Source organism: Hydra vulgaris, chromosome 02 (genome assembly GCF_038396675.1).
Source record: "Hydra vulgaris chromosome 02, alternate assembly HydraT2T_AEP".
Taxonomy (NCBI): Eukaryota; Metazoa; Cnidaria; class Hydrozoa; order Anthoathecata; family Hydridae; genus Hydra; species Hydra vulgaris.
In genome coordinates this window covers 6,770,949-6,794,270 of record NC_088921.1, presented here as the reverse complement: position 1 = coordinate 6,794,270, position 23,322 = coordinate 6,770,949, and the positions used below count along the sequence as shown (strand labels likewise).

The 23,322-nt window shown below is 27.4% G+C and overlaps 3 protein-coding genes across 3 annotated transcripts in view; 1 reads left to right on the top strand and 2 right to left on the bottom strand.

The window, feature by feature from the left end:
• The first annotated feature begins 3,161 nt into the window (after positions 1-3,161).
• LOC136075781 (A disintegrin and metalloproteinase with thrombospondin motifs adt-1-like) lies at positions 3,162-23,315 on the top strand. The gene is made up of 8 exons (XM_065789218.1): positions 3,162-3,217; positions 7,850-8,007; positions 8,383-8,547; positions 13,705-13,890; positions 13,974-14,161; positions 20,885-21,049; positions 21,226-21,346; positions 22,848-23,315. Exons 1-5 carry the CDS (start codon positions 3,162-3,164, stop codon positions 14,090-14,092), a joined length of 684 nt encoding a protein of 227 aa, XP_065645290.1. The 3' UTR covers positions 14,093-14,161; positions 20,885-21,049; positions 21,226-21,346; positions 22,848-23,315.
• LOC136075780 (uncharacterized) lies at positions 14,789-15,319 on the bottom strand. Its single transcript, XM_065789217.1, has one exon. The coding sequence runs from the start codon at positions 15,317-15,319 to the stop codon at positions 14,789-14,791; it is 531 nt and encodes a 176-aa protein (XP_065645289.1).
• The window catches only part of LOC136076684 (NACHT, LRR and PYD domains-containing protein 1 homolog), a 44,545-nt gene continuing 38,431 nt past the window's right edge, over positions 17,209-23,322 (bottom strand). The window contains exon 3 of the mRNA XM_065790016.1: positions 17,209-17,966. Coding sequence (XP_065646088.1) covers positions 17,404-17,966 — 563 coding nt within the window. The 3' untranslated portion in view covers positions 17,209-17,403. The remainder of the gene's footprint in view (positions 17,967-23,322) is intronic.

Below are 23,322 nucleotides of genomic sequence, written 5' to 3'. Positions count from 1 at the left end.
TATTAGACTATGACCTAAGGCTAGCTCATAGTCTAATCATAGTCCTTTTGAAAATATCATCACTCTCAAAAGGCTACAATCATGTCATAAGATAGAGTATAGGTCTTTAAAGTTTTTTTGGTGATTGTCTATATATAAAACCTCAACATTAAAAAGTTTCATAATTTATTTCAACTGTTTACGCTATTCTCTATGCCAGCATAGTCAATGTAGTTTATCGTAATTTTTAAAAAAAGTGATTTTTCAATAGGCTGCTGCATGTGCTAAATTTATTTTTAATGCATAATTTTGATTATTCTAACAAGTGGTGACCCTAAGTACACAAAGATAACAAAAAAATCCACTTTCTGTTAGTAAATATTAAACTGTAACACGTTAAAGTTCGAAAAAATATTTATAATGTTGCAATATTTAGCAACTTTAAGGTACAATAACTCAAAAACTGTAAAAAATCAGTCAAAAACAACTGCAATAATGGATTATTTGGGTGAAAAACTATTACCCTACAAAATTTCAGGTGATCACCATCATAATTTAAAAAGTTATGGTTTGTCAAAAATCGAAAAAAACTGCTGTAAGCTCCTGATACACAAATTTTTCGGATTTTGGTCATTTTTAATTCAATCATAACTTTTGAACAAATTGGTCAATCAAGCTGAAATTTTCTGGATTGTATTTTTTTCATAAGATCTGTATGTGGTCAAAATTTAAAGCAAATCTGAGGAGGTACCCTGGGAGCCTTTAGGTGATTTGATATGGAATAACCCTTAGTTGTAAGTTAAATAACAGATTTTCTCCTCAACTGTTGTCAGCTGTCATTCCTCTTTTTTATTTTCGAAACTGAATACTGCTAATTCGTCAGTCATATCTTCATCAGCTCTGTACAACCTTGTAATACCCCTTCCCTATTTCTTGTACAAACGTTGCAGAATATTTCAATAACGTATGTAATTCCGTCGGTAATTTCAGTTCTAAAGCTTATCTCCTCTTCAACTTTCCATTTCATAAATGTTGATAACATTACTTTGTTTCCTTCTGGAATATCCTTGATTGCGGACATTCTAAACAGTAGAATTGTTTCTAATTAATTTAAAATAAATACTAGTTAATAAAAAGCCTATGCTATATACAAAAATGAGTTTAAAAAAAATCTCCATTATAAAAATTTATTTTTATTATAAACGATGTGTGGAATATTATTAACAATAAATTAAATAAATCATACTTGACGTTTTTACAAAATTAAAAATATTCAGAAGCTTTAACTTTCTTATAGTTATTTCCTAATCTTCTATTCTCATTTCATTTGCACATTTTTATATTCAGATTGTGTTTCCACGCGCACTTGGTTAAAATAGTTAACATTCCATTATTGAAATTAGGTGTAACGACTTCAAATTGTTCATTTATTATGTTAGTGTAAAACGGAAAAATGCTGACAAAACAGCAAAACAGAAGCGTGCAGAAAGTCACATAATGCTTATATTTTATATAAGTACTTCGTATAAGGATATAAGTATATGGAAGACTTGTTAAATCAACAAGTTTTGTCATTACCTAAAAAATTTAGTTACAAATATTTTATAAAAAAACCATATAAAAGCTTATTATTTTTTCCGCCTGTTTCATCACAAACTCTGCAATATATAATTATATAATTTTAAGTTATACTATAAATAATGTAATATATAAATTAGATAATTTTAAGTTATACTATATATAATGTAATATATAAATTATATAATTTTAAGCTATACTATATATAATGCAATATATACTTATACAATTTTAAGTTATGCTATATATAATGAAATATATAATTATATAATTTTAAGTTATACTATATATAATGCAATATATAATCTTAGGGAACCAGATGGTAATTATAATATATAATAATATAAAAATATAATATAATATAATAAAATAGATATAAAATATAAAATATATATAGAATATATATAAAATATATTGTATATTATTATATATATGTGAACAAAAAATAAGGATAGTGCAAACCTAAGTCAGAAGTTTATATATATTTAGCAGCAGTCAATATATATTAATTATATATGGGCAATTCCATGCAAGCGACGGTCGTAACATTTGATGCTTTTTTAGCCATTGAAAATTAACCAAAAATGATATTTACATAAAAATTTCCAAAAATGTTAAATACTGTTATACAGTTTAGTATGCAAAAGTTAAATCATTCAAGTGTTCAACATAAATTAAAAATCAACTCAACGTAGCGTGACGGTCGTAACGCTTACTTTATGACAAATCTAAACAAATAAACTTTGTTAATCTTTATGCAGCCATCAACACAGTGAAAAAGAAAAAATCCTTTGCTGTGTTCTTTAACTACACATTGAACTTACTATATGGTGAGTTTCATAGTTTTTGCTTGAAGTTTTCCTAGAATTTTATTAAGTTTTATGTTGTGACGGTCGTAACTGTGAAGGTCGTAATGAAAAAGCCATAAAGGAAAAACAACAAATAACGCAATGAATGACATAAAAAAAGATGAATGATTATGAAACCAATTAAATTATGTTAAAAAGTATGAATTTTATAACATTATCAAGGTTATCCATGATGGCTTTTTGGTTGCAAACCTTTGCTTGATTTTTTTGTTTGTTTTCTTGTCTTGGTGTCAATAACTGCCGCCTTAGATAATTTCTCTTTCTTTCTTTTTCTAACATAGTTTTTCTGTTTCTATAAGCTTTCGATCTCTCAGCATCTGTTTTTGGCATATTAAATATGTTATTAAATATGGCGGCTGCTCTTTGTGATATATGCTCTGTCATCTATTTGAGAAAACCTGTGAAATGTTGTAAATAAAAAAACAATCGCGAAATCGATTGAACAAAAATGATGCAGGACAAATTATAAACAACGTTTAATCTAAAAAAAAATTGCCTTTTTGTTAAAAGTTTTTATTTCTTAAAAAAAATTCTTTACATCAATTTTTTGAAATTAGTTACTCATAGTTTCAAAAAAAACTTTAACAAGTTTAGTAATAAAATGAATAAACAAACTGCAAATTAAACAATAAACAAAATTGATTTATATTATAACTTGGTTTAAATGATGTAAATTGTTTGAAATGAATTAAATCATTCGTGCTTAAAATTTTTTTTTCAAGTCAAGGAGTCGTTATGGAAAAACAAGTATATCTTGATGGTCGTAACGTACTTAGTAACATGTTGAAATGGTGATCAAAAGCACTTTTATGTTTTTTTTTTGAAACAATGATAAAATATGTAGGAGTATCTTTATTTTTAACATAGTTAATGTTAAAAATAAAGATTTAATATGTTAAAAAAGTTTTATAAAAAGCATAAAAAAAGCTTTTCGACTTTTTTGTGACGGTCGTAACGTCTTGTTTTTATTAATTTGCTCTTCATTTAGACCTAGTTAGAGTTCGTTTTTATAAAAAAAATTATGCATAATGTTTAATTTTGCCTTTTAGTCAAAATTAGAAGTAATAGTTATTTAAAAAAACAGCACTGAAACTTTTTTCAACACTTCACAACATGACTATATAAAATGTTCATATAACCCTTACAACTTTAAAAGTATGTTATAGTATGATAAAATAATTTTTTTAATAAAATTTTTTCTTAAAAGTTTTCTTAAATAGTTGGAAAATAAGTTTAATGAAGTTATTATATGTCGGCGTGAATTTTTTTTTTTTTTCCTCTTTTACGTGGAATTGCCTATATATATATATATATATATATATATATATATATATATATATATATATATATATATATATATATATATATATATATTTTTTTTTTTTTTTCCTTTTTTTTTTTTTTGTTTTTTTTTTTTTTCTAATTAAAAAGATTGACTGTTGGTGTAGGGTGTTTGTACTAAATCAGGTCAGAGAATAATAACTCTGGTGAACATCAACTGATAATTAGGCAAATGTATGACTTTTGGATGAGTTTTTATTAAAAATAGTCTTGATACATTACAAGATTAATGCTATTTCATTTGTTAAAATGCTGTTTTCTTTGAACTAAACAATTAAATATTAAATGATGTAAAAGTTCAATACATTTATAATCCGCGTGAATTTAATTATTTAAATGTAAGTTTATTTTGTTTGCTTTCAAAAAAGTAATTAAAAACAGTTAACAAGTTTTTAAAATTACAAAAATCTTGAACCCAGGGCCTCCAAAAATGTTCTGGATGCATCGAATACCAACATTAATGAAAGCAGGACAGGCACTTTGACATTTTTTTCTCTATAACAATTAGTAATTGTAACTACTTTTATAATATCACGAATACTTTTTAAAATCCTTTTTAATCTTACTATGATGCATAATAGCTAAATCACAAATATTTATTAACTTTGAAATATATGTTATAATATATAGTTATAATATATAATTATAATTGCAATATAGTATGTAATTACAAATAATTTTTATGCAACCTATGAAAGCTTAAGTAAACTTAGATAGTTATTAGGTACCCTTTTGATCTCGAACTAAAGCTTACAGTTGATGTTTTACGAATTTTGATATTAATGAGATTAATTAAAAAAGTTCTTCATATCAAACTCTATATTAAAATCTCTATATTATAAAGTTTCAAACTCTATATTAAAATGATGATGGTGTTAATCTACAAATAATTTATTTTTATTTTTTAAAAAAATTTTAGACCAACATGCTCCATACAAAATCTAACTAACAAATTAAAATCAAATCTAAAACTTTTATTACAAATTACATTTAAATCTATTTTTGTTAAAAACAAACTTTATTAAAAAATTTACAAAAACAAACAAGTTACTCTAAAAACTTCAATTTTATAATATCAAAAATAGTGGTTTCTTAAAACTAGCAAATTATCAAAATAATTTAAAAACTTTATGACTTGTTTTAATAGCAACTTTAATGCAAAATTTAATAGCAAAACTAAAATGTTTGAAATTTTTTTGAAAAGAAATAATTAAAATAATTAACAATAGGCCTTCACCACACAGTTAATTCATGTACATTAAACATATCTAAATAAAAGTATTATCATAACCAAATATTAACGAACTGTATTTTTATACCATACAAAATAAACAAGTAGCAAGGCCTTCTAAATGCATTTTGACTTATTTAACATAACCAACCACATGAGTTTTAAATTAAGTGAGCAGAAAATCAATTTTTTTTAATATTATTGTTATTATTATTATCACTATTATTTATTATTAATGTTATTATTATTGTTATTATTATTGTTATATTTGTTTAACATTGTTATTATTATTATTATTATTATGAATATTTGTTCAAATAGGTTAATTTTAGATTAATATATGTACTATATGTAAATATCTGCAAATTGTAGCTACTATTTCATTGATTAATTTTCAATTATTTTTTAAGCAAAGATTTTATTTTTAGTTATACTTTTATTATATTACATTGATTATTTCTACATGAGACATTACGAGTACTAGCAGAAAGCAACCCATAATACGGGTAATGGTCGGTCTGTTACATTATTAATTTATAGTGGCTGTTTTCCACAATTTCAAGTTGCAAAACCTTAACCAATACCCTTTTAGAAAAATGCCTGAAAAAATTAATCCATCTGTAAAATTAACATAAAAAGTATGAGGAGGTAAATTAATTTAACAATTATTATTTAACATTATTTGATTAATTTACAACTGACATAGGTCATATCAATGTAAGGCAAAAAAATTTTCCTTGACATTGCTGATATATATATATATATATATATATATATATATATATATATATATATATATATATATATATATATATATATATATATATATATATATATATGATTTGTTATATCTTGTGTGAAAATGTAAAAAAGTATTAAAATAATTTTTAAAGCATAAAAAATGATTTTTTTAAATAATAATGACTTATAGACATCAGCATCATCAACGTAAATAAAATAAATTTAATAAAAACGAGTAATAAGTGTAGTTGTAATATAAAGCTGAAAAAGTTGTATTATTTAGAGAAACTTACTTTATAAATGTAATTGTGTACTTTTATGAACTAATAGTAAATATATGTTTTAAATTTTTTTTTTTTTTTTTTTTTTTTTTTTTTTAAAATTTTTTTATTGCACATAGAATTTTTTAAGTTGTTTTTACAAACTTGATAGTACCTTGTTTGCATTTTTGTTTTTGTTTTGTTTTTAAAAGTAAAAAAGAATAAAAAAGTTTTTAAAAGTAAAAAAGTTTAAGTTTTATTTAATGGGAATTTTAGTGATCATCATTAGTTTTGATTTTTTTTTATTTTCATTCTCTGTTTTAGTCTTAGGTGTTTTAAGCATGTTTTAAATTTATTTTCATTTTCTCATGTTTCAGGTGTATTAAGGGGTTGGTCAACATAGGGAGCGTGTTCAGCTTCTTGTCAACTGGTTTATACTGTGCCAACACAAACCAGTACTCGTACATGTTCAGGAGCCTCCTTAGGTGTTAATTGTAACGGCCAAGCTTTAACTCAAACTAAAAACTGTAATGTTCTTTTTCCAGGTTATATTTTAAAAGTTTTTTCATTATTTGCTATGCTTTGTTTATTGTCTAAAATAAAAAAAATATTTACAAATAGTTAAATACAATATAACGACTTGAATAAGAACTTTCTTTAAACAAAAAAATAAAGGCAAAAAAAAACATTTTGAATCAATTTGGATTCAGTTCAATATTTTCACATATAAGATAATTTTTATATTTGAGATGTTGGAGTCAAGATTGAGATCAGGATGTAGTCAGGTTCAAACCCAACTACATCCTGATAACACCAGTGTGTATACTTTCAAAAATGTTTCATTTTAAAGAATTCAGTTTGAACTTAGCAATGTGTACAAAAGATTACAACTTGTACAAAAAGTTCAAACACACTTGTTTTTTTAATGTGTATAAATCTTTTAAGAAATGATAACCAAATAAATTACTGTCTCAGTGAAAACCAATCGGCAAGTCATTAACATGCATAAAATGAAAATGAGCAATTGACAAATTGGCTGAGGCTTGAATATTTCATCATTTAATGTAGAAATTACTTATCTACTGGTAGTGTCAATAATATATCTCTTATCGACATGAATAATCGAATTTTTCCCTGAAAGTAATATTTAACTCATGCCTTCACTAGCACTATCTGGCTTAAACCTGATCAAAAAGTTTTGGAGCTGGATGGATTATTAATTAACAAAAAAGCAAATACTAGTCACAAAATCTGACCAAACTCTGGCTTAAAATACTTATTGAATTTAAAACCTTATTAAATTAATGCTAAGGTGATTACAACATGTATCAAAAATTACGGGGTCATATTCCGTCTTAATATGTTTTGATTATAAAAAGTTTGTAGGTGCATTTAAACTTTATTTACGCCTTCTTCTCATTAATTCTTTAATTACTTGTGTTTGATATTTCATTTCAACGGTTTAGGGTTTTTTCTTTCAAAGCTGTGTTTTTTTTCTTGATAATTGGCTTCAAAACAAATGTGGGCCTTGTATCGAGTTACATCGGACCTTGCATCAGGTTTTCTCTTTGTACCAGTCTATTCTCACCATAATTTACAAAAAAACAAGTGCTTTTAAACTTTCTGTACACAGTGTATTTCATTAGAAAATGTTACAATAACAATCCCTACATTTATGTCTATACAAATAGTTATAAATATGTTTAACAACATAAAACATTATGCTAATTTAATTAAAACATACTAAAACAAATAAGTATTGTACATTTTTACTATGGTTACTATGGTTGCTCTATTAACTATTTTTGAAATATCAAAATAGGAATATTGAATGGTTGGGGTTCGTGAAGTGCATGTTCTGCCTCCTGTAACACTCAAGTCAATGGTCCATATCAGTATAGAAGCCAAACTTGTATTGTGGCTTTTATATGGAATCCAAATTATGTAGGCTGTAATAACGTCAGTTTAAATGATCAACAACTTTGTAATCAAAATGTTCCTTGTTCCAGTGAGATATGTTTTATATCTGTATTTTTTTAATATATTTGCAAACATATTCAACTGGTAAGTTTTAATTAGATGAAAAGATGAAAACAGTTTATCTTCAAAAAAATTAATTTAATTAAAGATAAACTTTCATTTTTACCTTTTGTTGAGAAACTTTCGGAAAATTTTTTAAATTAACATTTTTACCAACTTTTCTCTTCAAACAATAGGTTTATATTTTTCTTCAAATAATAAATGTTAAAAGAGAACAAATTTTCAGAAAGTTTTTGTGACCTAAACAGTTTTCAGAATACTTAAAAAACTTCTCAGAAAAAAGCCTGTTTGTAGTTAGGTTTGTTATTGCATGCATTTTCTTATATTTTTAGTTACATTTTAGGTTTTATTAGTGCATGGGGAGCATGTTCAGCAAGTTGTCAGTTAAGTTTCACTTTACCTACTCAGACAAGAAATTGTCAATATATTGGTGCTATTTTTAATGGCAGTTGTAATGGTGCAGTGTTCACTGATACTCAAAATTGCAATGAGCAAGTTTATTGTCCAGGTTTGTGTTTAAATTCTGAAAAAGTTAGTTTTTCAACAAAAATCAATTTAATGTAAAATTTTTGAAATAATTTAAAAATAAAAAATTAAGTTTTTTTTTTATTTTTTTGGTTTTTATGAAATGCTTTGCATTAAATGGCTTTTTTTAAGAAAATACAATTTAATTGGGAACGATATCAGATTGGAGTTCCTGGGGTGCATGTTCTTCAGCATGTAACAATCTTGTTACTGTAACTTTTCAAACAAGAAGTTGGTCATGCATTGGGTATTCAGCATGGGATCCTAACTATAAGGGTTGTCCTGGTATCACAACTAGTAATCAACAAACTTGTCATGTTAATGTTGCTTGTTCAGGTAAGATTTGTTCTTAAAGTAATATTTTTATATAGATATTTAATATTTTAATTTTCTAAAAAGGTTTCTTAAAACAGGTAGTTATGGTGCGTGAAGTGCATGGAGTAATTGCTCTGAATCTTGTCAGTCTAATCCTGCTGCTACTCCAATTCAAACTCAAACTAGACCATGTCTATGGGCTACATTGGGAGGTGATTGCGCTGGGTCTAGTTCTCAAACTATGGCTTGTAATAGTGGAGAGTTATTTTGATTGCACGTAATCAAGATTTTAAATCTTGATTACTTTTAATTAAAATAACTTATTTTATGTTTTTTGAGGTTTTATCAAAATAATAAAATACAAAATAAAGGTATAAATTTAATATAAAATTAATTATATTATACTTTATAATTTTATATAAATAAAAGTATAAAATATAATAACGGTATGGTAGGTCTGTTCCAAACCATTTATATACTTTTTGTTTATAGACTAATTTAAAAGGTTTAAGATCTTGGAGTCAAATGCAACTACATTTCAAATGCTATTTTGTTTATTTTATTATATTCAAAACAAAATTACATTATTTAATAACAAAAACTTGTTAAATAAAAAAAGAAACCGTTTTTATTCAATTTTTTCCTTTAACAATTGTTTCGCACATAAAGTAAATTTTATGTTTAAGATCTTGGAGTCAAATGCAACTGCATTTCATGTTATTTAATTATTTTTATTATATTCATTAGTAAATGTTTCAATAACAATTGCTACATTTTTGTTTAGTAATACAAATAATGATAAATATGTTGATATGGTTTCTATGGTTGATATATTAACTATTTTTAAAATATCAAAATAGGAATATTGAGCGGTTGGGGTTCTTGGAATGCCTGTTCTGTCTCCTGTAACACTCAAGTCAATGGTCCATATCAGTATAGAAGTCAAACTTGTACTGGCGCTTCTATATGGAATCCAAATTATGTAGGCTGTAATAATGTCAGTTTAAATGATCAACAACTTTGTAATCAAAATCTTCCTTGTTCAGGTGAGATATGTTATTTTTATATATATTTGCAAACATGTTTAACTGTTTTCCAAGACAGTATCAGAATAAGTTTTAATTATCAATGCTATTTTGCAAAAAATATAAATATATATCCACAGGGAAAAATAAATTTATTTATAGCTATTGCAAATAAATTTTTTTAACAATAGGTAATTATGGTGCATGGAGTACATGAGGAGCTTGCTCAGAAAGTTGTCAGTTGAATCCTAATGTTTCTCCATTTCAAACTCAGACTTGGCAATGTCTTGGTGCTACATTGAATAGTGGTTGTCCTGGAACAAGCTTTCAAACTCAAATCTGCAATACTGGAATATCTTGTCAAGGTGATTTTTTTTATATAATTATAAAAACAAAATTAAATTGCTTTTTAATCACTTATTAACATGTTATAAATTTTTAAATTTATTTCTTATTACTAATTTCTATTACTAAATTACTAAATTACTAATTAAATATACTTAAAAAAGATAGTTGTACCTAGGTAACCTTGATTCTCTATAAGTTCTTTTATATTCTCGAATAAATGGGCTGCTGGCTGTGCACGGGTACCCTGAAGGTGACTTAAGGCTTTATATCATATCCCATAAATTATTATTTTTGATTTTGAAAGTAGTCCATTTTTACATTGCAAAACTGTCAACATTTAAAATCTATTATGGTAGCTTTTCGAGAAAACTTAGTTACAATACTTGTTTAATCTAGAGATTATTACCCCTCTGACTCATACAAAGACCCCTGAGAGTGGATCAATTGACAATATATAATTTGTTTGGTTATTTGTGCTATTGTATTGCCACTTTGTGGATCGGATTTAGAAATAATTTCTGAAAACAACTTGGGTTTTCTAGTTTGAATATAGACTAATTCATAATGTTTCAAAAGTTAGTTTCTTTATTGAGGAGGATAAGATAAATTTACAGGAATAGGGTGGCTTTATAGAATGATTTTTGAATTTGGGATAAATAATTCTAAGTAAAATAGTTTTTATTTAAAAAAGAAATATTTACTAATACATAAATACTACATTTGACTAAAGTTATAAAGTATATATATATGTACATATATATTTTGTTTTTACGTATCCCTTTAACTATAAATGCCTTGTGTTGTACATGCAGACAATTCTTTGCAAAACTTCATTGAAATTAGCGTTGTGTTGTCTTACCTTTCATATTTCCCAAAATTGTTTGAAGTCTTGATGAACTGATCCCAATGATTGCTCAGTCCAATACCCTAAATCTTTGGAAATATTGAAGATTAATACTTTTACATGTAAAAATCTAAAATGTTTTTAAATACACACTTTCCTCCTTTCATTATAATAAACTCTTTCACATGAGGCTCCACTATATGAACTTTAAGAGTAATGTTTGTACCCGGATCTCTTAAACTTTGTGAAACTTTGTACCAAGATCTCTGAAACTTTGTGTCTTTTAATATATTCAGAGTAGTTTGGATTTAATGTTTTCCTGAAACACCCATGTACAACATCACTTAAGTTTGTCAAAGCTTTCATATACTTTCCACCAACAATATTGTGCTCATTCAAATAGATTTAAAAAAAATCAAGTTTCTTAGAAACTTGTTGGATCCATTTCCTTCTAGCCTGTGTTTATCTTGATAATGTACTCTGGCAAGATTAATTGTTGACAAAATGAAATCCTTGATTAGTGCTCTCAAACAATTTTTTTCAATTAGTTTGAGAAGTTTGTCTACTATGTCTAGCAAAATATGTAAGTCTGGTATATTGACAATTGATAAGATCTTCATTGTTACATTTCCAGTCAATAACGGAGGATTAACTACGTTACTAAATACTTAGTCAAGGTTCATGTTTCAAACAAGTTGAGCACGGTACTACCAGGAACGTGGTGGGAATCGAACTCAGAACCTCTCGCTTATGAAGCAAGCGCTCTATCACTACACCACTACCGCATTAGTTACAGGTGAGGTAGATTGTACAATGGAGTTGTGGAGGAGTTGCCATTTTAGTACCGTTTGTACGCCCAGGTGAGGTAGATTGTACAATATGCGCCAAGTTCTTTTGCTTAGCTAAATTTGTGCAAGGATGTTTAATACCTTTTCCTATAAGTTGAAAACAACTTTTGCAAAGAACAAAGTTTTCATTGGTTTCAGAAATATTCACATTATTTTGAATGTGATCTATATCTTTATTAGTTTCACATAAAACCATTGGTGGAGGAGTTGCCATTTTAGTACCGTTTGTACGCCCATTAACACAAATAAAACATTCACATTTCCCACCTCGAATAACTCTAGTATTAAGACCTAAAAGTAACAAGAAATTAGTTTTTTAAATACAAACGTAATATTGTTTATAAGCAAAATAATAATAATGGAAAAATTAGCTAGTTTTTATTGGCTTATTTTTTATTAGAAAAAACATACCTTCGTACTTAGGTCGATGACAGTGATTAAAAAGCTTTTTGAATCTGCTTTTTGTAAACTCACTAGGTTTTTTTTACAATTTGAACATAACATTTTAGGCAGATCAGGGTTTTCAACAGAGAAGTTTTTCCAAAAAAATCTCTTGATAAGATTTTCATAACTTTTTCCTTGTTGTGGGCATGAATTACTGCATTTAGTTTGACTGCATCTTAAATCATTGCCTTTTTTCAAACATCATATACAAAATCATTTTAAAAACTCGTTATGATCTTTAGCAAAGTATGGCATTTCTTTTCTTTTCTTGAGAAATAATTTTTATATTTTCAAATTAATTACTTACTTTAAATTAATTACTGCATATTTCAAATTGAAATACACAGTAATTTTATTATTATACTCGCTGTTATTACTAAAGCCTTTATTATTATTCAATTCTGTTATTAACAACAAATATAAGCCTATCGGAAACTAATAAATATTATTATCACTAATAGCGTGGTTGCAATTACAGAAAGTAAACAATTATAATGACCGATGGAAAAATATTATTTTAATATTAAAACATTGTTATTTATAAAACTAAGTTTTCTTGAAAAGCTACCATTAAAGGATTTAAATGTTGATAGTTTTGAAATGTACTAATGGACTACTTTCAAAATCAAAAAAAAAAATTAATGGGATACCCGTGAGTGGACTCTTTTTCAACAAATGGAGAAAATGATAGTTTATCTTTAAAAAAATTAATTTAATTTAAGATAAACTATCATTTTCACCACTTCTTGAGAAACTTAAGGGAAATTTTTTAAATTAAAATTTTTACCAGCTTTTCTCTAGAAACAATAGGTTTATATTTTTCTGTTTAAATTCTGTTTTATTTTTTATGTTTAAAGAGTACAAATTTTTAGAAAGTTTCCGTGACCTAAACAGTTTTCGGAATAGTTAAATGACTTCTCAGAAAAAAGCCTGTTTGTAGTTAGGTTTGTTACTGCATGCCTTACTTGTTTAATTTTAGGTTTTATTAGTGCTGGGGACCATGTTCAGTAAGTTGTCAGTTAATTTTCACTTTACCTACTCAGACAAGAAATCATCAATGTGTTGGTGCTACTTTTAATGGCAATTGTAATGGAGCAGTGCTAACTGATACTCAAAATTTCAATGAGCAAGTTTATTGTCCAGGTTTATGTTCAAATACTGAAATAGTCAGTTGATCAACAAAAATTAATGTAAAGTAGTATTTTTGAAATAATTTAAAAAATAAAAATTAAACTAGGTTTTTATCTTTTTATATTTTGTAACTTGTTTTACTTGCATTATATGGCTTATTTAAAAAAAAAATACAATTTTATCAGGAACAATATCAGATTGGAGTTTTTGGGGCGCATGTTCTTCTATATGTAACAATTTTTTTACTGTACCTTTTCAAACAAGAAGTCAGATATGCATTCGGTATTTAACATGGGATCCTAACTATAAGGGTTGTCCTGGTATCACTACAAGTGATCAACAAACTTGTAATATTAATGTTGCTTGTTCAGGTAAGATTTTTTCTTAAAGTAATATTTTTATAAAGATATTTGATATTTGAATTTTCTAAAATGGTTTTTTTTAATTAAAACAGGTACTTATGGTGCATGGAGTGCATGGAATAGTTGCTCTGAATCATGTCAGTCTAATCCTGCTACAACTCCATTTCAAACTCAGACTATTTGTTGTCTAGGGGCTAGATTAGGAGATTGATTGCGCTGATAGATTGCGCTGGGCCTAGTTCTCAAACTATGATTTGTAATAGTGGAGTACCTTGTCCAGGTATTTATTTTTAATAGAAAATTTTCTATTAATTTGTTGTTATATAAATTTTGGATTGTAGTTGTTTTGTGCCAATAGTACAATAATAGTTTAACTACTGCTGTAATTTTGGTAAAAAATAAGTATAAATATTATATGTGCATACAGTTGTTATATTCATGCAACCTTTATGCCCATATAATATAATTATACTACATGTACGTATTTTCTATATTTATTCTTTATATGGTCTTATTATTTCAATAATTTTTTTCTTCATTATTTTAATAATTTGTAGTAATCAGTAGAAAATAATTAATTTAAAAATCTTGGTAATTGCATGTCATTTCTCTCATTGTTTTTCGAAATTTTTAAAAAATTCGACCTTTCCAATAATTAAGATCACATTTCTTATTCTTCTTTTTCTTTCGGCATTTCCCGTTTAGGGGTCGCCACAGCATATCAAACTCCATCTAATCCTGTCATGAGTGTCCTCCACTGACACACCGGCCGCTCTCATATCCTCTACCACTGCATCCATAAACCTCCTCTTAGGTCTACCTCTCCTCCTCTTATCTGGAAGTTCCATCCCCAAAACCTTCCTGCCAATATAGCTCTCCTGTCTCTTCTGTATATGTCCAAACCATCTCAATCTTGATTCTCTAACTTGTTATCTCCAAAACATGCTACATGTGCTGATCCTCTAATAAACTCATTTCTAATCCTATCCTTCTTCGTCACTCCAAATGAGAATCTTAACATCTTCATCTCAGACATCTCCATCTCCCTCACTTGTCTCTTTGTCAGTGCAACTGTCTCCAGTCCATACAACATAGCAGGTCTCACTACTGTCCTATAGATCTTACCCTTCATTCTAGCCGACACCCTTCTATCACAGATCACACCAGACTCTTTGTGCCATCCACACAACCCTGCCTGCATTCTCTTCTTTACCTCTCTTTCACTTCCTCCATTACTCTGTACCCTCGACCCTAAGTAGGTAAACTTGTCAATCTTTACCAAATCAACTCCTTGTAACTGGACCTGTCCACCATCTGCCCTCTCATTCACACACATGTACTCTGTTTTACTCCTGCTCACTTTCATTCCCCTGCTTTCCAAAGCATACCTCCATCTTTCCAAGTTTACCTCCACTTGCCAGGCCTTGTTAAGAAGCATTACGCAGCTCGCATTTTGCTTGCGAAAAGGCGATTTGCCTACGCGTTCAGCAGTTTTGCGTTACGCAAAAACTTATATCTTTTAGAATATTTTTAATTATCTTTTGATATCGATTATGTGATGTTTATTCTGAAGAAATAAAGTCGTAAGTAAAAGCATTTAACCACAACTGTAAACTAATAGATTTTTTGTTAAAAAAACAGTTTGTTTAATAATTTTTTTTATTGTTGATAAAAATAAGTTAAAAAAAGTAAAGTGTTTTAAGTTTTATCTTAAGGAATTAAATATATAAATTCCTTTTAAATGTAAAAATTATTTTTTGTCATAATAGTTTAAAAAATGCACGATTTATTTTAATGTAAATATTTTATTAATAAGATATTTTGTTTATTGTTAATTCAATAACGTAAAGTTTTAATGACGTTTGTTTAATTTATGAAAATAAATTATGATCACGAGTATGTTATCGGTAACTGATAAATAACAAAAAAAAACTCTTTATTGTTAAAAAACATTATTAAAAAGAGTTCACAAATTAAATAAGAAAAAATTTATTAACAGTTAATAAAATAATCAAAAACCAACTGTAAAATCATAAGAAAATAAACAAACATTATTTTACGTTTCATGAAAAGAATATTTTTTTCAAAATAAAATTTAGTTCATATTTGAAAAAAATAATAAAAATGATTTATTAAATAAGAACTTAGATTTTATTTGTAACTTTTGTTCTAGTGAGAAAAAACTAACTGTTTGTATGATTTTTAACGCGTTAATAAAATAACTTTAATTACAAAGCGGTACTTGAAAAGACGCTAGTGACGCAATATAACTTCTAATGATGCAAAATATATTTGCTGAGTTGAGTTACTTAGAAATGCGTTACGCGTTTTCGCTACGCAGCGAAATCTCGTAACAAGGCCTGACTTGCTCTCTACTCCAACTACAGATCACAATGTCATCAGCAAACACTATAGTCCAAGGGGACTCCTGTCTAACTTCGTCCGTCAGTCTGTCCTTGACAATTGCAAACAGGAAGGGACTCAGGGCTAATCCCTGATGTAGTCCTACCTCCACTTTAAACCTGTCTGTCATTCCTACTGCAAATTTCACTGCTGTCACACTGTTCTCATACATATCCTGCACCACCCTCACATACCTTTCCGCTACTCCTGACCTCCTCATACAATACCACAGCTCCTGTCTCGGAACGCTTTCATAAGCCTTCTCTAAGTCTACAAACACATAATGTAACTCCTTCTGTCCTTTCCTATACTTCTCCTTTAACACTCTCAGAGCAAACATAGCATCTGTGGTGCACTTAGCTGGCATGAAACCATACTGCTGCTCACAGTTCTCTACTTTTCCTCTAAGCCGAGCATCCACTACTCTTTCCCAGATTTTTAAGCTGTGACTGATCAACTTTATTCCCCTGTAATTACTACAGCTCTGAACGTCATGCTTATTCTTGAAAATTGGCACCATTATGCTATGTCTCCACTCCTCAGGCATCTTCTGACCTTCCAAGATTCTGTTAAATAACCCTGTCAAAAACTCCACTGCTATCTCTCCCAAACATTTCCATGCCTCCACTGGAATATTGTCCGGTCCAACTGCCTTACCACACTTCATTCTCCGAATTGCAGCCCTTACTTCCTCCTTGCTCACCTGGGGAACCTCCTGATTCACAACCTCTGTCTCTTCTAACCTTCCTTCCCTATCATTCTCTTGATTCATCAGTTCCTCAAAATACTCCTTCCATCTTCCCAAGGCATTCTTTTCACTAGACAACAGATTTCCATCTTTATCCTTACTCATCCTAACCTGCTGCACATCCTGCCCATCACGGTTTCTCTGTCTGGCCAATCTGTACAGATCCTTTTCCCCTTCCTTAGTGTTCAACTTCTCATACAGATTTGCATTTTCTTTAGCTTTGCCACTGCTCTCTTTGTCTTGCCACACATCTCCTTGTACTTCTGTCTACTTTCTTCATCTTGCTGAAAATGCCAATTCTTTTTAGCCAACTGCTTTCCTCTTAAACTTTCCTGAACTTCCTCATTCCACCACCACGTTTCCTTGTCTATCTACTTCTGTCTTGATGTCACACCAAGTATCTTCCTAGCCACATCCCTCACTGTATTTGACATCCCTTTCCAGGTATCCAGAACACCACCACTCAGTGCCTGTCTCACCTCATCCCTGAACTTTACACAACAGTCCTCATCCTTTAACTTCCACCACTTGATCTTAGGTTCTGCTCTCACTCTCTTCTTCTTCTTCACCTCCAAAACCATCTTACCTATCACCATCCTATGCTGTTTAGCTACACTTTCTCCTGGTACCACCTTGCAATCACTAACCTCTTTCAGGTTTCTTCTCCTATAGAGGATATAGTCGACCTGTGTGCCTCTTCCCCCACTCTTATTCGTCACCCTGTGCTCTTCCTTTTTCTTAAAATAAGTGTTAATTACAGCCATCTTTATCCTTTTAGCAAAATGTACCACCATCTGTCCTTCTGTATTCCTTTCGTTAACCCCATACCTACCCATCACTTCCTCATCATCACTGTTCCCTTCACCAACATGTCCATTAAAATCTGCTCCAAGAATCATTATCTCTTGTATAGGAACCTGCAGAACAACTTCATCTAAAATACAAAAATGAACAGTAAAATACAAAACAAATTTAATATAAAATTAATTATACTATACATTATAATTTTATATAAATAAAAGTATAAAGTATAATAACGGTATGGTAGGTCATTTCTAAACCATTTATATACTTTTTATTTATAGACTAATTTAAAAGGTTTTAGTAAATTTAGTGGTAGCAAATATTATTGTATCACTGGTTTGAGTTAACGATTCAAAATATATTCTTATAAATTCTAATTGAAATAATGTAAAATTCTAATAAGTAATGGGGGGGGGGGATGGACACTTAGTGATTTTTCTGAGCAGGCACCCTGTTTATTTATTTCATATATATGAAAATTGTTCATTGTTCATTGTAATGTTTGGGTTGCATAAGTGCATGAAAATAAAAATTTTTTTTTTTCAATTTAGTATGAAAAGAAAAATATTTTTTAGTTTAGAAATTTATGTTTACTTTATTTTATGTAAAAAAACACATAACCAGGCTTTCTCAAAAATATTTATATTTGCAAGCTAATGCACATGCCAAGTTGTTTCATATATTACACTGTGCGATAGACAGCAAGTTGTAAACTAAAAGATTTGAAAAACTGTGTGCTATATTTTTTTGTGAATAAAATTTTAGAGTAATTTTAGAATCTATTGCTTTTTTATGATTTTTGTTTTCAGTTGCTAAATCTGATTCTTTTAAAAACAGAGTTTGCTATAGCGTAATCAAATAGCCTAACTTTGCAGAAATTTATAACTTTGCACAATTTTAAAAGAAAGATATTCAAATAAATTTGTGACTGTGTAAATGTGTGTTTCATTAAGAAAAAACCATTCCTAAAATTTCAACGCTTTTTCTTTGAGTTAAATTTTAATGTAAGCAGACCAGCATTTTATAAAATGGTAATCAAGTAAATATATTTCAATTTTAATTTACATAAGTTCTGGGGATAAAAATCAATTAAACCTTAAGTTTTGGGAACCGTATAATTTATAGTCACAAACCTGATACTACCTATTTGCTTTTTTTTAAATATATTTTTTATTCTAATCATTAATTTGATAAATTGTTTAAAGAGTTAAAGATAAAGAGTTAATATTTGTTTTAATAATTATAATATTTATTATAATAATTGTAATATAATTGTTATTATATTTATTGTGATTTTTAGTATGCTTATTATCATGAAAGTTTTGTTTCTTGTCAACTGGATTATACTGTGCCAACACAAACCAGTACTCGTACTTGTTCAGAAGCCTCTTTAGGTCGTAACTGTAACGGACAAGTTTTAACTCAAACTAAAAACTGTAATCCAGAGGTTCTTTGTCCAGGTAATATTATAAAATGTTTTTTAATTATATGCTTGACTTTGCTTATTGTTTAAAATATGCTTTGTTTATTGTTTAAAATAAATAAGTAAAAATAATTAGATTATAACAAAGTTATATTATTAAATAACACAAACTTGTTTAAAGAAAAAAAGAAACCATTTTGATTCAATTTTTACCTTGAAACAAATGTCGTGCACATAAAATAAATTTAATGTTTAAGATCTTGGAGTTAAATCCAACTACATTTCATACGTTATTTAATTAATTTTATTATTTTCATTAGTAATTGTTTCAATAACAATCGCTACATTTATGTTTAGTCATACAAATTATAAGATAAATATGTTTAACAACTATATAGCAATGCAACATAAAACATTATGCTAATTTAATTAAAACATGCTAAAACAAATAGTATTGTATTTTTTTACTATGGTTGCTCTATTAATTATTTCTAAAATTTCAAAATAGGAATATTGAGTGGTTGGGGTTCTTGGAATGCCTGTTCTGCCTCCTGTAACACTCAAGTCAATGGTCCATATCAATATAGAAGCCAAACTTGTATTGGTACTTCTATGTGGAATCCAATTATGCAGGCTGTAATAATGTCAGTTTAAATGATCAACAACTTTGTACAAGGAACATCTCTCACCTGAACAAGAAACATTTTTATCAAAATGTTCCTTGTTTAGGTGAGAGATGTTTTATATCTGAATTTTTTTATATATTTGCAAACATACTCAACTGTTTTCCAAAACAGTATCAGAATGAGTTTTAATTATCAATGCTTTTTTGCAACAAATATAAATACATATCCACCGGGAAAAATAAATTTATTTATAGCTTTTGCAAATAAATTTTTTTAACAATAGGTAATTATGGTGCATGAAGTGCATGGGGAGCTTGCTCAGAAAGTTGTCAGTCCAATCCAAATGTTTCTCTATTTCAAACTCAGACTCGGCAACGTCTTGATGCTACATTGAATGGTAGTTGTCCTAAAACAAGCTTTCAAACTCAAAACTGCAATACTTGAGTATCTTGTCTAGGGGACTTTCCTTTATTATTATAAAAACGAAATTAATGTGCTTTTTATTCAGTTATTAACATGTAAAAAATAGGTTTTACTTATTTTAAATTTTTAAATAAACTTTTAAATAAAAATAAAATAAAGTCCTCGATTCTCTATAAGTCCATCTCATATAATTTCGTTTACAATTATAAAAGTGAAATTTATTAGTATGTAATATATAATTGTTATTTCTTTAAAGTTTTAATATAAATAAAAAAATGATACTTAAAAATAGGTACAGTCAGGTTCAGGTCCTTATACTTTTATAACGATGAGCAGCTGTTTGTGGGATAAAGTTTAAAGAAAATGTTTTTTTTTAAATTTCTTAATAAATATTGAATTTTAAAATATATTGAAATTTTACAAGTGTTAAGAGAGCATTATAAGTTTTTAAAAAAATTTGTAGTGACCTAAGTACTAAGTGGTTTTAAAAAACTAGAAAAACTTTTTGGAAATCATCCTGTTAGTAGTTAGGTTTGTTACTGCATGCATTTTCCTATATTTTTGGTTACATTTTAGATTTTATTAGTGCACGGGGAGCATGTTCAGCAAGTTGTCAGTTACGTTTCACTTCACCTACTCAGACAAGAAATCGTCAATGTGTTGGTGCTACTTTTAATGACAATTGTAATGGAGCAGTGTTGACTGATACTCAAAATTGCAATGTGCAAGTTTATTGTCCAGGTGCGTGTTCAAATACTGAAATAGTCAGTTTATCAACAAAAATCAATGTAAAATAATATTTTTGAAATAATTTGAAAAATAAAAATTAAACTGGCTTTTTAACATTTTTTTTTTTTTTGCAATTTGTTTTTTCATTAAATGGCTTATTTGAAAAAATAGTTTTTTAATAAAAACAGGTACTTATGGTGCATGGAGTGCATGGAGTAGTTGCTCTGAATCATGTCAGTCTAATCACATTAGGAGGTGGTTGCGCTGTTTCTCAAACTATGGCTTATAATAGTGGAGTACTTTGTCCAGGTAAGTTTTGTATTGCTTTGATTCTATATAAATTTTTGTTCATAGTTATTTTGTGCCAATACAGTAAAAGTTTAACTATTCCTGTAATTTAGGTACTAAATAAATAATAATATTATGGTATAATATGCATACATTTATGAATGATCCATAAGGAGGGGGAGGTCAATTTTTCTCCGCCCCTTTTTTTTTTTCTAAAAGATTGAGGTTGGCAAATTATTGCCGACCTCAATTTTCCTAATTCCGAGGGTTGATGTATATATATATATATATATATATATATATATATATATATATATATATATATATATATATATTTATATATATATATATATATATATATATATATATATATATATGTATATATATATATAAATATATTTATATATTTATATATGTATATTTATATTTATGTATATGTATATATATATTTATATATATAAGTAGGCCCAGCTCAATAGGGAAGATGGTTGTTTGGGGCAAACCTTCTCCCCCCTCCTTCCCATCAATAAAAGATTTTACCTTTTAGACGAGTCGGTTGGCAAATGAAGACCCTTAGATAGTCAGTCGGCAAATTTCAACTAGGCAGTCGGCAAGTTTTAAAAAACGAGGACCTTATTTCTTTTTTTAGTTGGCAAAATTTGTAATTGCACCCCCTTCCCCACACGTGCCACCTACTCACGCCGACCCTGTATTTATATATATAAAAATTAGTTGAAAATCACTTAACGAAAGTTTTTCACATTTTACACTGTGTTTCGTTAATAAAGACTTCAATTTATACCAAAAATTAAATTACAGGAAGTTGTAGTTTAATTTTTGGTATAAATTGAAGTTTTATTAATTTGATCATTCATTTCTGATGAGTTTTTATTGATAAAGCACAGTGTAAAATGTGAAAAATTTTCGTTAAGTGATTTTCTACTAATTTATAATTGCTCTGTTCTTTTAAGAAGATTGAGCACTCTATTTTGTAGAATATATTTTAAAATTGTTTAAATATATATATATATATATATATATATATATATATATATATATATATATATATATATATATATATATATATATATATATATATATATATATATATATATATATATATATAAATATATATATATATACATATATTTATATATATATATATACATATATGTATATATATATATATATATACATATATGTATATATATATATACATATATATATCTACATATATATATATATATATATATATATATATATATATATATATATATATATATATATATATATATGTGTGTGTGTGTGTGTGTTTATGTGTAAATATATATATATATATGTGTAAATATATATATATATATATATATATATATATATATATATATATATATATATATATATATATATATTTACACATAAACACACACAAATTGTTTATACTATGTTTCACAAAAACACTTCAAGGTTAGACATTTTTGTTGGTAGTGTATATGCTTTAATGTATTTATTTCCTTATTTATAGTGTACCACAAAGAGAACCTAAATCAGAATAAACGTAGCACGACTACAGGACCGGATGTAGATTTTCAATCAGAAATCTGAATATCTATTTGCATTCATTACTAATAACATTTAAAAAAACCATACTTATGTCACAACCTGTACATAAAATAATAATTCATGGTGCTTCTATTACTATGTATTTTTAGTATCCTCAAATAGGTTCTTTGTCTGAGACTATTGAAGCTATTGCAGCCAGAAACAAGGAAAATAAAACTGCACAAGTTAGTCATGCACGTCTAACTTTCTTGGTAGAAAACACTAGAGATACAGCTGATTATTTGTTTGTGACATTTGATATGTACATTTATTGAGTGTTTTTTTTTTAATGTTATGTTATTGTTAATAGTTTTGTCTATTTTTGTTACACTATTTTTGTTAATTATTTTTTTTTTTTAGTATAGAAATCTCAATATAGTTTATAATAACATTTCAAT

Coding starts and splice junctions, on each gene's coding strand:
- LOC136075781 (XM_065789218.1), top strand. CDS start 3,162: ATGGAAAAACAAGTATATCTTGATGGTCGTAACGTACTTAGTAACATG. Junction 8,548..13,704: donor TGAGCAAGTTTATTGTCCAG/GTTTGTGTTTAA, acceptor CAATTTTATCAG/GAACAATATCAGATTGGAGT. Junction 13,891..13,973: donor TATTAATGTTGCTTGTTCAG/GTAAGATTTTTT, acceptor TAATTAAAACAG/GTACTTATGGTGCATGGAGT.
- LOC136075780 (XM_065789217.1), bottom strand. CDS start 15,319: ATGCTTCTTAACAAGGCCTGGCAAGTGGAGGTAAACTTGGAAAGATGG.